Raw genomic sequence first — 17,344 nt, 5'->3', positions numbered from 1 at the left:
CAGAGGTGCCTCTGCCTGCCCAAGCCCTGCCTGCCCTGATCCTGGTGAGTAACAGCCGTGGCCTTGTGGCCTTGCCCTGTAGCCAAACACTTCTGCCTGCCTGGGAAGGGATAATTGGGGAGCGTGGCTCTGACTTCAGGGCTGTGCCCAGAGAGCTGCTGGCTGCGCTGTGGTGGCGGACAGGTCTGGCAGTGGTGCCAGCAGCCCAGAGCTGTGGTGGCTGGGTCCCTCCTGATAGCATTTCTGCTGCCTTGGTGTGTCATCAGCTGGGCCGGCCCTGAGGCTGACTGGGCAGTGTGGCTCTGCAGCACGTAAGTGGGTTATGCAAGCCTTTCACAGCCGGCCTCGTGCTTGTGGGTGCCGTCCTGGTGAAAAATCAATGCATGGCTTAATTTCCTTGATGAGGATTATGGGTCCTGCCTGACCCAGCTCTCGGCCGCAGCACAAAGCGCTGCTTGTGCCTTTTGTTTGGCAGGGCAGGCACAGAGGGGGAAAAAACAGCCCAGGGAGCTGGGGAGGGGATGGAGCGGCATCGTGCTGCTCTCTGCCGGGCCCGCTTGCCTGTGGCAGCTGCCACAGCGAGCCGAGGCAGAGCCTCACCACGCTGGTCGAGGCGCTGCTGTGTCAAGCTCCACACAGGGACGGCGTGGACGGACCTGTGCCATGGTGCCCAGCTCTGTCCCTCGCTTGCTCACTCCGGCATCTCCAGCCTCCTGCTCAGGTTAAGCCGCAGTGTTGGCTCGTCAGGGGCTCCTCCGTGGGCTTGGGGCCAGCGGGCGGGGGGACGGCACTGTGCTGGGAGGTGGTTTGGAGAAACAGGCTGTTGCCTGCAGGTAGCAACGCGAAGTCAAGGGGGTGATTTGTTGCAGAGCGAGCCTGCTGTGGCCTGGAGTGTGGCTTTTGGGGCATCCTCTCCCGAGGGGCTCAGCGGATGGGCTGCGGCTGCCCGCTCTCCACCCGGGGCATGGAGCAGGGCTGGCTCTGGCCGTGGTCGTGGGCGGCACGGGAGCTGGACGCGTGCACTGTCCGGCTGTGTTTCTGCCCCGTGGGCAGCAGATGGTGCCACCCGCCGTGGCCTCGTCACCCGTGCGGCACCGTGACCCGGGATGGGTCTTGTCCTGCCCTGGGCTGGCAGAGCCAGGGCTGTGAGAGCCATGCCCCCCACGGCCGGGGCGGCTCTGGTCCTGTGTCCGGCTGTTTGAGGGTGCTCGGGGCTCACCCGGCCTCCCCGCTCCGGCGTGCCTGGGGAAGGCGCGGTGGGAAGAGCATATTCCTGGGGCGGAGGGCAGGAGGTGCTGGTCCCGCTGGCCTGTTCCCGGCACCCAGAGCATCGCGCCCGGCTGCGTCTAGCGTAGGTGCAGGTGTCGGCCTCGGCGGTGGCCGGCTGCGGTTGCCGGCCCGAGTTATTTCTGAGCCACGCAGGAGCTGCCCTGCCCCGGGGCGTCAGTCCCGGGTCTCCATCCCTGCGCCCACCCCGGGCCGTTCCTCCCGCCACCGGCTGCGTGCGGGGTGGGGGGCTCGGGCTGGCCAGGCGGGCGGCGGGTCCCCGGGGCTGCGGGAGGGCGAAGCCCCCGTGCCTGGCGGGGGCTGCAGGGTCCGGCCCCGGCCCCGGGGGTGGGCTCGGGCCGCCTGAGCCGCGCCGGCAGCGGGGGCCGGGGCGGGGACGCGAATGGGCTGTCGACGGGGCGGCGCCCGAAGCGCTCCCTCCCCGACGGGGCGGACGGGCCGTCGGGCCCCGGAGCCCCGCGGAGGGGAGCGCCCGGCCCCGCACCGGGGGCCGCGCCGCCGAGAGCCGGGGGCCGTCGGGCGGAGCGGGGCGGCCCCGGTGGCCGGTCCCGCCGGCGAGGGCTGTGCCGGCGGGGGGAGCTGCGGAGCCGCCCGGCCCCCGGCCCGGCCCCGCCGCCCGCCCCCGGCCCGCCCCGGCCCGCCCCCGCCGCGGCGGCGGGCGCCACTCGGCCGCCGGTGGCCTCGGCGGCGGCGGCGGCAGCGGCAGGATGCGGGCGGGCCGCGGCGCGGCGGGCGGGGAGGCGGCGGCCGAGGAGGAGGCGGCCGAGGCGGCCAAGCGCGGCGGGGCGGGGGCGGCGGCGGCGGCGGCGGGGCGGGCGCGGGGCCGCGGCGGGAAGGGGTCCCCGAACGGCGAGTGCCGGCGCGGGGATCCGCCGCGCAGCCCCGGCCCGGAGCCACCCCGAGAGCCCAAGGTCTCCTTCTCCTGCGGCGGCGGCGGCGCGTCCCCCGGCGGGGCCAAGGCGGCCGAGGAGGGCGCGGGCGAGGATGCGGGCGAGGAGGCCCGCGGGAGCCAGGCCAGCTTCATGCAGCGGCAGTTCGGGGCGATGCTCCAGCCCGGCGTCAACAAGTTCTCGCTGCGGATGTTCGGCTCCCAGAAGGCGGTGGAGCGGGAGCAGGAGCGCGTCAAGTCAGCGGGGGCCTGGATCATCCATCCCTACAGCGACTTCAGGTGCGCTCCCGGCTGGGCGGGGGGCGAGCGGCTGCGCCCGGGACCCCGCGGGGCTCGGCGGCCCCGCTGCGTCGGACCGGGCCGGGGCGGGCGGGGCGAGGGGGCGAGCGGGGCCCGGGGGCGAAGGGGGCGAGCGGGGCCCGGGGGCGGCCCCGCCGGCGGGGGAAGGGGAGGCCGGGCCGAGCCCTGGGAGAGGGCACCTTGAGCTGTGCCGGGGGTGGCAGCGCGGATGCAGCCTGTGTGCAGGGAGGGGCTGGCGGCCGGGTATCCCCCTCCCCAGCGGAGCGGCGGTCGGTCCGGGGATGCCGAGAGCCCCCGGCTTTGGCGGGGGGGGTGGGGGGTGGCGGGGCGGTCCGGGCAAGGGCATCCCCGCGTCCTTCCCGGGGCCTCCGACGGCGCGGCCCAGCACGGACCCTTTGGAGCCCCACCGGGCTTCGGCTCTGCCCCGGAACCACCCCGGGGGAAGGTGTCACCCTCCCCTTGCGGGGCCGGGGGTCTGGGCTGGGGGACACGCTGCTAGTTCCGCTGCCAAGCAGAGCTTTGTGAAGGTTCCCCCTCCCCCAAGGAGGCCTGATCCTGTCCTTAGGTTCAGGGAGTTTGAGGAGGGATTCCTCTCGCTCCCAAGGGGACCCCAAGATCCAGCCTGTGCGGCTTCCAGCCGAGGAATGGCAAACCAGGGGAAAAAGACTCTGCAGCTCCATCTCCTTTCCACCCCCTGAGCCCTGGGGGAGCTCAGAAGTGGCAAATGCTTCCCGGGTCGCGTGAAAGCTGCCGGGAGGGATGTATGGCTCGACCGGCTGGGGCAGGCGGCACGGCATCTTGCGGGGATGAGTGGCTGAGACCCCGCTGGCATCACTGGTGAGCCAACCGTGGCCGGCCCTGGTCCAGCGACCTCAAAGGGACTGGGGGGCCTTTGGCCAGAGGCTGGGGGAGCAGGGGGGCCCGGCTCCGACTCGTTCCGCTGCTGTTCTGGCATGCGGTTTGGGGAGGCTCGAGGGAGGGTTTGCTGGGTGCCAGTGTGGGGGTCGCTGCTGAGCCAGACCCCCGGATCTGTTCACCGCTGGCGCTGATGGGTCGCCACCAGCATGGGGGTCCCCACTGGCACGGGGGTCTTCAGGGCAGGTGGAGGTGGCCATGGGTGCTGTCTGCCCTGGCTGGGCGGGCTCAGAGCAGGGACCAGTGCCTGCACCTCCTGCTCCTGCCCTCGTGCGCTGTTCCTGGGCTGATCTGGCATCTTCCAGAGGAGCAGCCGGAGGCCCTCAGCCTTCTCTCAGGGCTGACCTCCCGCACAGGGGTCTCGCGCCCTTGTGGCAGATGTTCCCATTGGGAACCCGCCGTGGGTATTCGTTGGAGCCCCCTCTTTGGCTCGCCGGCTGGGGACCAGGTTCTGCTGGAGAGCCAGGGTGAGGGGCAGCTGCACCATGTGGCCATCACCAGTCCCGTAGTGGAGGGAGCTCTGTGCCGTCCCTGCTGTGACTGGGCAAATGTGCCGGTACCAGGTGGATCGCCGGCACCCGGGGGCTGGTGAGCCAGTGGACTGTGCCCCTCTGCGCTGTCCGTGCTTCACTTCTCCCTCAGTAGCTGTGGGCTGTTGGAGGAGGCTGGGAGAGGGGTGATGGCCTGGCCCCACCATCCTGCCCACAACTGCACTGGGGCCAGAGCCTGCCCTGCTTCTCTGAGCCGGTAGAGCCGTGGTCCCGGTGGCAGAGCCCACGGTGCTGCTGAGAGCAGGGTATCCCTGCGGTGAGCCTGTGATGGGAGCGAGGCCTCAGAGGCTTCCCTGGAGCAGAGCAGCGTTGCTCCCTGGACTGGTGCTTGCGGTGGGCGGGCAGGCACCGGTCCGCGCTAGGGTGACCTTGGGGAGTCACCCTGGCCAGCGTGCCCCATGCTGGCTCCATCCATCCCGGAGTCGCTATCAAGACTTGAAACCCGTTGGGGAAGAGCCGCTGCCTGTGTTTTGATGCTGCAAGTGGCGTAGGAGAGTTCCCTGCCCAGCGGGGAGGAGCTGCAGGCAGAGCCACAGCATCGTCTGGGTCTACAAATGTGCACATAAACAGGATGGGCTCAACGTGGGGCTGAAAGCCCAGTTGTGGGGAGCCCACTCTGCTTGTACATGTTGAGGACATGTCTATCTATTCCACGTTGGTCCTGCCTTAAAAAGAAGTATTATGTTTATCTAGTAATGATAATGGAGCATGAACCCAGCCGTGTTTGCCCTGCAAAACTCATTTTCCCGTCTTAAGATAAAATCATTACCCATCTGCATATGTGACATCATTTCATAATCGGAGTCATTTAGAGATCCTGTCCCCTCATGGACACGGCACTGCAATTATTCATGCAAAATTCAGGGGCAGACTTGCTCTGGGAACGAAAGTTGCTCTTTACATAAATATTGAATTATTAGGAAGCAGCCTGGGTGGCTGGTTGAGATCCCGAGCTGCAAATCTGATAAAAGAGACCTTGTAAATTGTGCACTGAAGTAGAGCGTCGAGCAGAGCCACCTCCTTTCCCATGCTGTGCTCAGTTGTTTTCTCAGTCTTCGCCGCTTCTGGTCTTTATCGATGAGAGGGAAAAACCCAGCTAGCATCGACTTTTTCGTTATTTCTGTTGGTGTTTCTGCACCTGCGGTATCGCTCTGGGATTGGGAATGGGAGCTGGGGGGCTGCATGCAGCCCTTGTTTCTCAGTGACCTGGGGCACATTGCTGGTCTGGCTCCCATCTTTACACCCCGTACACACCTGGGACCCAGGCAGGGGCATGTGCGGGGCCGGGGTGCTGTGAGGCATCGGGGGCAGAGATGTGCGTGGGGCCAGGGCTGAGGAGGAGGCCGGTGGCGTTCCCAGGAGGAGCGGGTGCTTCCCGGGGGTGCAGGAGCCCGGGCACGGGGGAGTGGGTTCTCCTGCTCCACGGTCGATCCCTTCCCCTGCTCGCACGGTGAGAGACTTGCATAAGCCCAGGAGGAGGATTCAGCCCAGGCGCCTTGCTGGATGCATCAGTAATGCGGAGAGCTGCGCGCAGCCGGTGATTCAGTGGTGGCGGTGCCTGTCTCCCCGTGACCACCATGGGGCTGCCTGATACGGCTACGCCGGCATCCCCTCCCGCCGGCCCGGCACTCGCAGCCTTCCATGAGGCACGGGGCTGGGGCTGAGCTGTGGGTTTTCGCTGCTTGTGAATTTCTGTTGCGAGAGCCGGTCCCACACCTGCCTCGGGGGTAAAGCCGCATCCAGCGCATGTGTCCCTGGTGCTGCTTGGCCGGAGCCTTCCTCTTCTGGGCTTAAAATGGTTTCTGGGGCTTTGCTGCTGCCTGGATGGTGCCACAGACCTGTTGGTGCCACCGTTGGGGGTCCTGAGCGGAGGGACCGGGCTCGGCAGCTGCTGCCGCTCCCGATGTGCTTGCCAGCGCTGCTGCTGGTCCCGGTGTTACCCTTCCCTCTGGCGAGGGTGTTGGGGAGCTGCTCTCTGCCTCTGCAGCATCAGTGTGGGGCAGCCGGACCTGGCGGGTGCTGAAAGCCACCGCTCAGTCATCAGGGAAGAAAGGCTGTGACTGACTGGGGGGATTGTGAAGGTTTGGGTCCTCGAGCAGTTTGCAAAGCCTTTATCCCCTCTCCTCTCCCCAGGGACCCCCTGGGGTAAAAGGCTTTTCCAGGGGAGAGTAGCACCAGTTGTTCGTCACAACTGGCCATACTGGGACACGGGGGGTACGGATGCCGCCTTGGGCACCACACCTCGCTGCTTGCTCGGCTCAGGCAAACTTCTGCTGTTGGCTTCTTAACCCACTTCTAAAAGTGACCTCGTTTTTAGAATATAAGTATTTAGTGCAAGTTGGCGAAGCACTGGTCCCACACTGATCCCGCACTGATCCCCCTGGCCATTTGCAGCTGGGGCCCTGGTCCGAGCCGAGGGGCTCAGCCCTTGGGGGCACCTTCTGCAGAGCGAGGTCTCAGGGAGCTTCGTCTGCCCGGGCAGGCTGGTGAGTGGGCAGCTCGGTGCCCAGTCGATAGGATCACCATAGAGGGGAGCGATGCGTCGCACCGAGCCTGCAGAGGCAGCTGGATCATCCCCAGCAGCCCCCTGGAACTCTGTGTGCCAGCGGTGGAGCTGAGCGGGTACGACCCCGGTGTCTTGCGGCCGTGCCCCCCTGGACAGTGCAGGGGTTTCTCCTGGACCCCTCCCAGGCAGTAACAGCAGGCAGACAGGGAGGCTTTGCTGGTGAGGCATCAGGATTGCCCCACGCCTCTCTGGCTTCGGGGTCTCCGTCGCAGTTTTGGAGGTGCTGGAGAGGTGGCAGCTTTGTGGAGGGATGTGGTCCAGGATCTTGGGGGCAGGAGCATGGCGGGGCCCCTGGGACTTGGTGGTGGGGCTTGGCCCTGACTCAGCTCCTGCCCAGGACCTGTGGGGCAGCACGGCTGTGCCAGGCTTTGGGCAAGCAGTGAAGCAGGAACGCAGCAGCCCCCGCTCGCAGAGGCTTTTGGCATCTTCTGTCGTCATCACTGTCATTCAATTGGGTCAGAAGCAAGGGAGGGGGTGCCAAGGATCCTAATTAATTTGTATTCAGATATTTTTAGTAGCCTGGATTGGATCTTTTTTTCTATGCCCACACTGCCCTCCAAGGAAGAAAGCGTTGGCATTGCACCCAGGTCCCTGAAGAGATCGCACAGAGGCAGTCGTGTGTGTTGGGGGCGATCAGGAGCAGTTTATCTTTCTCAGCAGACCAAATTCCGCCCTGGCTCCGCCAGATTGCAAAGGGATTTGAGCCAGTGGCGAGTTTTGCCCAGCTGGCATGGTTATTTAATCTTTGTTCTTCACAGCTTTGCCTGGCTAATGCCCCCATGAGACTCGCTTTGTGCAGCAGGGTCAGTCTGCAGTGAGAGCTGCCAGGGGGTTTGCAGGACAGATCCAGCCCGGTGCTGCTGGCATGGGCTGCCCGAGCCCCAGCAGTGCCTCTGCCGATCCCAGCATCTTCTGGGGGTCGTGCTGTGTGGCTGGAACTCTGGGGGTCTGGCAGAGCCCACCACGGCTGCGGCCTCGCTGCCTGCGGGGGGTCACAGGGCACTGGAGCCGCTCGGTGCTGGTGGCCAGAGCTCGCCTGTGGGGGAGCGGGGGGGAGCACAACCTGCTCCTTCTGGCTGGCAGCTGGTGAGGGTACCCTGGAGACAGCCCTGGGTGTGAAGTCATCGTTGTGCAGCAGTGACATCACTCACAGTTGCCACGGCAACGTTTCACATGGGGAAGGTGTCATTGGAGAAAGGTCAGAAGCTGGGATGCTTGACTCCTTCTGGTCCTGCGCTAATCTGCACAGGGGGAGGTGGGGAGCGGGATGGATCTGGCCCATCTCCCATTCCTGTGTGCAGAAGGTCTCCCCCTCCTCCCCCCCTCCCCCCGGCACCATGGCCAGGGCACCCCCTGCCCGGCAGCTCCTGCCTCGGGCCCTGCGTGTCTGTGCCGTGGCACTGAGGAGCATCCTCCCCTCCTGTCCCCCGAGACCAGTGCCGGGGCGTGGGGCAGGCAGGGAGCTGGGGGCTGGGGTCCCCTCTGCACGGTCCTGCCAGGATGGGGCTGCCGTGACCTTGCAGATGCTCGGAAAGGTCATCGGTGGCCTGGAAGACGGGGACAAGGAGAAAGGAGAGAAGGACGGGGGTGAGGCAGGAGAGAATGGAGGAGCCGTGCAGCCCAGGCAGAGGCGAAAGCAAAGGCGGCTGCCTGCCCTCGCCGCCATCTGACCGGGGCTGCGGGCGATGCCGGCTCCAGCTGCAGCCGTACGTGATCTGCTGCACCGGGAGCCACGGCAGCTCCTTCCACCACGGCAGCTCCTTCCACCGCGGCCGCGCTGCTGGGTCCAACATGCAGCTGCCGCCCTGTGCACCCCCAAAACTGGGACCACAGCCTGGTCCAGGGAGGTGCCGGGGTGGGGTGGCCCTGGCTGTCCCTGGGGACTCCGTGAGCAGGGTGGGGGGAATGGGGGGGTGCTCCCAGGGGAGCGGTGGGGGAGACCAGGCTCTCCTGTCCTGCCTCCACCCATGACCTTACGTGCTGCTTGCGGAGAGCGCGATGGCCCCGCCTCAGTGGGCAGTTTGGGGATGAGGGTGGTCCCCAGCCCATGGGCTGCTCCAGGGGGGCTCGGCAGGAGGGTCCCCCCCACCAGTGCCTGGTGGCATCTTTCTCCCCTCGTTCTGGGATCTGCCTGGGTTTGGGTGCTCAGGGCAGACCTCTGGTGAAACCAGCACAGCAGGAAGAGCCCCCGGCAGCACAGAGCCCTGTGCCTCATCCTGCACACCCCTCTGCACTTGCACAGTCCTACCTCAACCAGGGACTGTGCTGGCCTGCAGGATCAGGCCTGGGGGCAGTTTGGAGAGGGGGGAGCAGGATGTGGTCCCTGGAGAGAGGAGGGGGTGCCTGGGGCCGAGGTGGCATCAGAGTGACAGCACCTGGTAACACAGGTCCCTTAGGGCAGGGCGCAGTGGCCAGGCCCCTTCCACACAGCGGGTGGCTGCAGGGCGCTGGTGACACCTTCCTCCATCTTCACTCTCCCCAGGTTTTACTGGGACTTCACAATGCTGCTCTTTATGGTGGGCAACCTGATCATCATTCCCGTGGGCATCACCTTCTTCAAGGAGGAGACCACGGCGCCCTGGATCGTGTTCAACGTGGTCTCCGACACCTTCTTCCTGATGGACCTGGTGCTGAACTTCCGGACGGGGATTGTCATTGAGGACAATACAGAAATCATCCTGGACCCCGAGAGGATCAAGAAGAAGTACCTCAAGACCTGGTTTGTGGTGGACTTTGTCTCCTCCATCCCTGTGGACTACGTCTTCCTCATTGTGGAGAAGGGCATAGACTCAGAGGTGTACAAGACGGCCCGTGCCCTCCGCATCGTCCGCTTCACCAAGATCCTCAGCCTCCTGCGGCTCCTCCGCCTCTCCCGGCTCATCCGCTACATCCACCAGTGGGAGGAGGTAAGGGTCACACAGGACACAGCCCGGCGGTGGGTGCCTCCTCTGGCAGTGGCGGGACAGGCTAGAGAGAGTGGGATCCAGGAGGTGTCCCTGTGAGGGCAGTGGGGCTCGGGGCTGCCCAAGGAGCTGGTGGGTTGGATGGGGTCTGCAGGGCTGTGTGTGGGGCCGGTGTGGAGGCAGTTTCTGGGCATCCCCCACCTTCCCTCTGCTCTGTCCCCAGTGGGACAGCTGTGACATGAGAGCACTCCTGGTCTGCTTCAGCGCAAAGGCAGTCCCTCTGGCTCCTCAGGGCCCGCTGAGCTGCAGCCAAGCCATGCCCTGTCTGTGCGTGCGTGTGTGTGCACGTGTGTGTGCATGCACATGGGTGCTGGGGTTTGCACAGCCAGTCCCAGTGCCGTGGTACAGCACTACCCACGGGTGATAGCATGGCCGGCACAAGCAGGCGTGCTGTACCGTGTTCCGCCGGCAGCTCAGCCGCATCCCCCTGCTCAGGTTGATGCTCCTTGCCTCTGGTCCCCTCTGGCTCCCTGCACCACCGGGACCTCAAGGAGCACTGGCAGGGGGCTGCAGGAGCCCCAGCCCCTCGGGGACAGCGGGACCCCCAGGTCCCCAGGGCAGGAGGCAGGGTGCTGCCTGGGCTTGGCGCACCCGGGGCCACGTGGGCTGCGAGGGGACGTGCCTTTGTGTCGAGTTGTGGCGTGCTCGGCTTTGCTGCGTGGCTCTGGCACGTGGGCAGGTGCCTCACGGCAGCTCCGCTGGTTGGGGCTGTGCAGGTTCTCGCTGCAGCAGAGCCGGATGCGCACCCGCGGGCTGGAGGGGTGGCGAGTGCCTTCGCTCCCTCCTCCTCCTCCTCTGCCACCGCGTGTCCCCAGGCCTGGCAAGGGCAGGTGCGACTCTTGGCCAGGCATCCCCCTGTGCAGGCTCCGGCAGAGCTGCCCAGTAGTGCGGCAGGGACCCACGGTGCAGCCCAGGCACGGTGACATCAGCTCCAGGGATGGCACGGGACCCTCCCGCACCTCTGCCTTGCAAAGCCATGGGGCTGCTCTGCGAGTTGGGGTGGGCGCTGGGGGCTTGTGCCTGGCAGCCCTGCCAGGAGGGACCAGCCCCGCCATGGCCTGGCCCCATTGTGTCAGGGGTCTGACTCTGTCCTGGCCTCACCCTGCAATGGGAAATCCTCCAGCCCCTGGCACGCTGCTCTTCCCACAGCTCCATGGGGGTTCAGCCTTCCCGCACACGCAGGGCTGAGCTCAGCTGTCCTGGCCAGCGCCCAGCAGAGCCCTTGAACCTCGCAGTGCTGCTGGGGGCTGCCCCCAGTTCCTGGGGCAGAGGAGAGGGGGGAATGGCTGCAGCTCCAGTCAGTCTGCCCGCATCTCCCTGCCTGCATCCCACTCTGCCCTTGTGCCCTTCTCCAGCTCCTTCCCCCGGGGGCTGGGCTCTGCTGTGGGAGCATCCCAGACCTCCTGCAGACTCCCTATCCCAAAGTGTGTCCGTCCCTCCCCGCCAGGGCTCTGGCTCTGCGCCCTTTTTGCTTTCAGGTGGGACATAGCAGGGAGAGCCCCGGGGATGAGTTAAACCTGTGCGTGGCTGTGCAGAGGATCCCGGTAATCACATACGCTTACAGGGGACAGGAGGGGAGCATGGCCCCAGTCCCCACTGGGACCTCCCCTGCTCTTGGAGGTGCTGTGGACTGGTGGACGCTGGTGGACGCAGCAGGAGTGTCTTGGAGGGGCCACATGTGCCTGGTTTTGCCCCCAGCAGCCTCAGCGGCAGCTGGGAGAGGGACAGCGAGGGGCTGCCCCAGGGGGGCAATCGCCAGAGTGGGGAAAGGATGTGCCCGAGGCTGGCAGAGATGGGGCTGGGGCTGCCCCTTCCCCAGCCCCTCGCACTCCACCTTGTTCCCTCCCCAGCACATCGCACCAGCTCTGGCTCATCCTGCCCACACCGTGTGCCCTGCCTGGTCAGGCAGCCTCAGAGCCTGGGGCTGGGCACAGAGGAAGGGGAGGCCGTGCCCTTGCCCTTGCCCGTCCCCGTGCCTGTGCCCTTGCCCTTGCCCTGCCTTCGCCGTGCCCTTGCTGTGCAGTTGCTCCATGTGACACTGCAGGGCTCCAGCCTTGGATCTGCAGCGGTGGGAGAGACGGAGGATTTCACTGCCAGGGGGTTAATTTCTTATTGTCTCTTTTTTCCTCCTTGAATTCACCTTTTCCAGACCCTAAAAATATTCAGGAAAAGGAACAAGTCCTCAGCCCGTGGCTCAGTTTGCAACCAGGAGGACATGTCTCTACCTCCTGGGTTTGCCTGTGTGGGTGCCGTGGGGCAATGGGAGCCAAGGGCAGGCTGGGACCAGGGATGGGGCTGGGGGGGGAAGCCTTGCTCTCACAGGAGCTGCAGGCCGGTGCTAGGAGCAAGGGGTGTGCTTGGAGCACAGAGCAGCTGCTCCTGAAGGCATGCTCCTGCCCACATGCCCCTCCATGGCCAGGGCTCTGGTCCCAGACCCACCGTGGCAGGTCCTGGCAGCCATGGGACCCAGCCAGGGGCTCTCCCAGGGTGTTGTTGATGGGTCTCCGCATTTGATGCTCTTGTAGCCACCAGCTCTGGGGCCGACGCAGACCCATCCCTGTCAGGGTGGGATCTCTGGCAGACCAGACTGTGCGGAGCTGCCCTGGCCACTTTCCCCAGATTGGGGGTCTCTCTTCAGCCCCACCCTGACGTAGGTACCTTGGACCCTTTTTACCAAAAGCCGTCCCATGCCTGCTGCCTCGGGGGCTGCCCTGCTCCCTCCCCGGTGCCTGGAGCATTTGGCTCTCCCTGAGTATCCGCCAGCACCGGCTTATCCTCATCAAAGCTTGCAGCCATTAGCGCTTTCCGGGGCGGCAGCGTGGCGGCATCCCGCTGGCTATAAATAGGCAGGCGGAACGGAGCCACTGTGGGGAGAGCTGGGGCCAGGCCAGCTGCGAGTGCCTCTTTTGGCCGAGGCCATGTGGGTCAGTGCCTGGAGTGGGGCAGGGTGGGGGGGACAGTCCCTGCACTCACCCTCTGCCATCCCACCCCGGCCCTTCCATCCACAGATCTTCCACATGACCTACGACCTGGCCAGTGCGGTGATGAGGATCATCAACCTCATCGGCATGATGCTGCTGCTCTGCCACTGGGACGGCTGCCTCCAGTTCCTCGTGCCCATGCTGCAGGATTTCCCCCAGAACTGCTGGGTCTCTATCAACGGGATGGTGGTGAGTGCTGGCCCCAACCCTGCTCCCTGCCTGCTCCCCCGGGCCCCTGTCCATCCCCATGTTGTCTGGCCTCTCTCCACTGACCCGAGGAGATGCCATCCCTGCGCCGGCCGGTGCTGTGGTGCCCCGATGGTGTGAGCGCGGAGGGTGCGCAGGGCACCCCATGCCTGCTGCGGATGGTCTCCCTGGCGAGGTCTCGCAGGACCTGGGGCAGCGGATCAATCTGGGTGGGAGGAGGATGCTGACACAGTACTCTGCCCCGTCCCCTGCTGCCTCCTCCTGCTCATTAGCAGCAAAGCTGCTATTAATAAGTAATGGACCATGTTTCTAATTGCTCCCTCTCAGCCCTGCAGCCTGCTACAAATGGCTCTTCTCCCTCCATCCATCTCGTCCCGTTCTGCCAGTGTTTCCATCTCTGCTGCATTCCCCCTGCCTGGCTTCCTCCCCTTCTTCTCCTTCCCCAGCTGCTTCGCTCCTGGGGGGAGCCTGGGGCTTCACAGGAGCCCATCCCTGCCTGCAGCTGCCTGCTGTCCCAGCCACAGCCCCAGGCTCCCGAGCGCAAGTGCTGCAATAACTCAGTGGCTTCCACAAACTCAGAGCTTGTTCCTGTCACAGCATTTCACAGGGGCTCACTGCACTTTCATATATCAGCTTAAAAAAAAGATAAAATGACGGACTACCTAAAGCGAAGCCAGGCGTGAGGTGCAGAAACCTGCTGGGAAGGAGCAGAGCCCTGTGGGATCCCTGCAGCACCAGCCGTGCCTGGCACTTGGGTTTGTTTGGCTCTCACCTGTGTGGTGAGACATTCACAAACAAATCCTATCGCCAAGTGCTGTTGGGAGATGCAGGCAGAGAACCTGGCTTGTCCGCAAGGCCTGAGTCAGGGCATCGTACCCATGGGTGCCTGTACACACGCATACACACATGCATGCACATGTGCATGCGAGCAGCTGTGCACCAGCCAGGACTGAGCACTGCCACCATCTCTGTCGCTGCAGAATGACTCCTGGAGCGAGCTGTACTCCTTTGCCCTCTTCAAGTCGATGAGCCACATGCTCTGCATCGGCTATGGGAAGCAGGCACCCGAGAGCATGACGGACATCTGGCTGACGATGCTGAGCATGATCGTGGGGGCCACCTGCTACGCCATGTTCATCGGCCACGCCACTGCCCTCATCCAGTCGCTGGACTCTTCCCGGCGCCAGTACCAGGAGAAGGTAGGACTGGGCTGGGCAGGGACCATAGTTCCAGCTGTTGCATTCCCTCCTGGAGCTGCACTGGCGCCTGTGGGTGCAGCCAGGCAGGGCAAGACCTCCATATCGATGCCATTGGTGGGGCAGGGAGTGGGAACCGCCAGCCAGGAGGGGCCTGGGACCCACCCCATGGAGCGGGGATGTGGGTGGGGGGTCCCGGCCTTGTAGCCCCAGCCTGGCTGGGTGCTGACACCGCCTCTCCCCGCAGTACAAGCAAGTGGAGCAGTACATGTCCTTCCACAAGCTGCCCGCTGACTTCCGCCAGAAGATTCACGACTACTACGAGCACCGCTACCAGGGCAAGATGTTTGACGAGGACAGCATCCTGGGCGAGCTCAATGAGCCCCTGCGTGAGGTAAGGGCCCTGGGGGCTGCAGAGCTGGGCGTGGGATGCTGCAGGGAGGATGGGGAATGCCCCCCTCCCGCAATGAGGGTCCCCCCTGCTCCCTGCCATGGCGGGAGGCTGTGGGTCCCACCAGCTCCTGCAGTGCATGTACTTGGGGTCAGACACCTCTTGCTCCAGCTTTGCGGCTCCGAGTGCGAGCGTGTCCGCGCACAGATTTGTGCGCTGGGTTGTCTGTGTGTGTGCTGACACCTCTGTGCTCGTGAGCCTGCCCTGGGGAAGCCATGTCCCTGCCTCCTTCCCCTGCAGGAAATTGTGAACTTCAATTGCCGCAAGTTGGTGGCCTCAATGCCGCTGTTCGCCAATGCGGACCCCAACTTTGTCACGGCGATGCTCACCAAGTTGAAGTTTGAAGTGTTTCAACCGGGCGACTACATCATCCGCGAGGGCACCATTGGCAAGAAGATGTACTTCATCCAGCATGGGGTTGTCAGCATCCTCACCAAGGGCAACAAGGAGATGAAACTCTCTGATGGCTCCTACTTCGGAGGTGAGCACTGCTGGGGCTGAGCCATGTCCCCCTCCCAGGCTCTATGAGAGGCACAGGGACCCCCACGCTGTCCTGGGGCACACACCCCTCAGTGGTTCTCGCCCCTTGCTCCTGGCCTGTCCCCGTTTCCAGTTCTTGCTGGTGGTGTTTTGACTTTGGCACTGGTGTATCCTCCGCAGAAATCTGCCTGCTGACCCGTGGCCGGCGCACGGCGAGTGTCCGGGCGGACACCTACTGCCGCCTCTACTCTCTCTCAGTGGACAACTTCAACGAGGTGCTGGAGGAGTACCCCATGATGAGACGGGCCTTTGAGACCGTGGCCATTGACCGCCTCGACCGCATCGGTAGGGCACAGGGACCACTATGGGGGGCGGGGGGGGGTGAGGGGGCTGTCCAGCCCAGCTGTGGCTGGGGCAGGGGGGCCCAGCGTAGCCCCACCACAGGGTCTCATGGCACTCCGCATGCCGGCACCCTCCCTGCAGGGAAGAAGAACTCGATCCTGCTCCACAAAGTGCAGCACGACCTCAACTCGGGGGTCTTCAACAACCAGGAGAACGAGATCATCCAGGAGATCGTCAAGTACGACCGGGAGATGGTGCAGCAGGCGGAGCTGCAGCAGCACACGGCCATGTACAGCCCCGTCCAGCCCCAGGTCACCTCTGCCATTGCCACCCTCCAGCAAGCCGTCGCCATGAGCTTCTGCCCGCAGATGGCCAGCCCGCTGGTGGGCTCCATGGCCCTGGGCTCACCCCGCATGATGCGCCGCTTGCAGTACGCCCAGGCCGTGCCCAGCCCCTTCGCCGTCTCCCCCGTCTTGCTGCCGCAGAGCCCCCCGCAGCAGCCGCAGCCCCCCGCGCCCCACGCCAACCCTTCGCCCTCGCAGGACCAGGCCCAGCCCGCGGCCCTGCCCGCCTCCACCAGCGCCTTTGCCGCCGCTGCGGCCAGCCCGCCGTCCCAAAGCCCCCTGGCCAGCCGGACGTTCGTCTACGGAGGTGCCCCGGGGCAGCTGGGCTCCCAGCTCTCCCTCAGCCAGCAGCAGGCGCCCGGTTCGCCCCAGCACCTGGCCGCCCACAAAAGCACACAGGCACTGCACACCAGCAGCCTCAGCCAGGATTCGCGGCCCTTGTCAGCCTCGCAGCCCTCCCTGCCCCACGGGCTGGCAGCCGGCAGCACCCAGAGCCCCCCGGCCTCGGCCCGCGAGTCCTGCGCCTCCATCGGCGGGAGCCCGGCTGTTGCTTCGCCGGGCCCTGGCCCCTCGGCCGGATTGCGGGGCCAGGCATCCTCACGGGGGACCCCGGCTCACCCGGCGTCCACGGGCTCGGTGCACGCGGGGCCACCCGCCCTGCCGCAGGACTCGGCGGCGGCCCGCAAGGATTCGGCGGCCGGCACGCCCGACACGGACCCGGCCAAGTCCAGGCTGTCTTCCAACTTGTGACCTCCGTGCCACGCCAGGCGTGGGGATGAGTGCGCCGGAGGGGGCTGCGGCAGCGAGTCCTATCTCATCCCGTGCCTGTCCTGCGCCGCCCTGTCGAGGAGCGTCAGGCGAGGGCCACGGCCGCCCCACCAGCTGCCTCCCCCCACCACGGGGCCAGCCCCACTCCCCGGCTTCCTCCCTCCACACGCTGCAGAGCGGGGCGACAGCCGGGGGGAGTGGATACAGGGCCTCTGCGCCCCCCCCCCACCCACCATGGGGGCACGGCGGGGAGCCGGGCTGAGCCCCCGGCTGCGTCGCCGCCGACCAAAGTCTGGGCCCATCTCCCGCTCCCCGTGGCAAAGCCCTGCTGCCCCCAGCCTCCCCGGCTGCCCCATAGAAGCCACAGCTGCATCATCCCCCCCCGTGATCAACTCTGTATATGATGTATATGACCTGAATACATACCTGTATGTGTGCATCCGCAGGACACCTCCCTGGGGCTTTAGGCACGCTTGCGCGTGTCCCAGCCTCCCCTCTCACAGGCCCAAGGCGAGGGGTGACGGTCCAGGACTGGAGGTAAGTTGGGGAGGGTCTGAGGGACAGTCACCCTGAGGCTTGCGAGCACCCCACACACATGCTGTCCCCCAACCTGACCCCCCCCCCCGAAGCCTGGGGGGGTGGTAAATGCAGCCCGACCTCCCCCTAGTCAGTGTTAGGACGGAGATAAGACGCTGGAGCCTGGGGACCTGAGCCCTGGGGCTGCCCCACAGGCAGTCCCAGCTTTAAGGCTGGGGAAGGCACACAGCATGTGTACCAGCGTGCTTGTGTGTGTGCACTGACGGATGCATGTGCGTACAGGTGTGTGGGTGCAGGGGTGCGTGTGTGCGTGCGCATGTATGCCCCTCTGCCTAGCACTCCGCAGCCTTCCACGTTGAATGTATGCAGTGACTGCGAGCGAGGGGCCACACGCCAGCCCGGCGCCCTGTAGCCACACATCCGGCGGGACAGGGCCCCGCTCCAAGCGTCCACCTTTCCATCCAGCCCATCCTGTGCAATAAACGTCAGCAGCTGACAGAGCTACGCACGACTCCGTCTCTGCTTCTTCGCCACCGTTCCTCCCTGCCGCGGCTCCGGCTGCTCCTG

At 65.6% G+C, this 17,344-nt stretch overlaps 1 protein-coding gene across 1 annotated transcript; it reads left to right on the top strand.

Annotated features, from left to right (window-relative positions):
• The first annotated feature begins 1,979 nt into the window (after positions 1–1,979).
• On the top strand, positions 1,980–17,281 carry HCN2 (hyperpolarization activated cyclic nucleotide gated potassium and sodium channel 2). The gene is made up of 8 exons (XM_069790651.1): positions 1,980–2,455; positions 8,991–9,414; positions 12,480–12,641; positions 13,640–13,858; positions 14,103–14,249; positions 14,547–14,787; positions 14,967–15,131; positions 15,270–17,281. Exons 1-8 carry the CDS (start codon positions 1,995–1,997, stop codon positions 16,220–16,222), a joined length of 2,772 nt encoding a protein of 923 aa, XP_069646752.1. The 5' UTR covers positions 1,980–1,994; the 3' UTR covers positions 16,223–17,281.
• Positions 17,282–17,344: the final 63 nt, after the last annotated feature.

The sequence above is a fragment of the Haliaeetus albicilla genome, chromosome 8, assembly GCF_947461875.1.
Source record: "Haliaeetus albicilla chromosome 8, bHalAlb1.1, whole genome shotgun sequence".
In the NCBI taxonomy this organism is placed as follows: domain Eukaryota; kingdom Metazoa; phylum Chordata; class Aves; order Accipitriformes; family Accipitridae; genus Haliaeetus; species Haliaeetus albicilla.
Note: the sequence above shows the minus strand (reverse complement) of the source record. Positions and strands in the feature narration are given on the sequence as shown.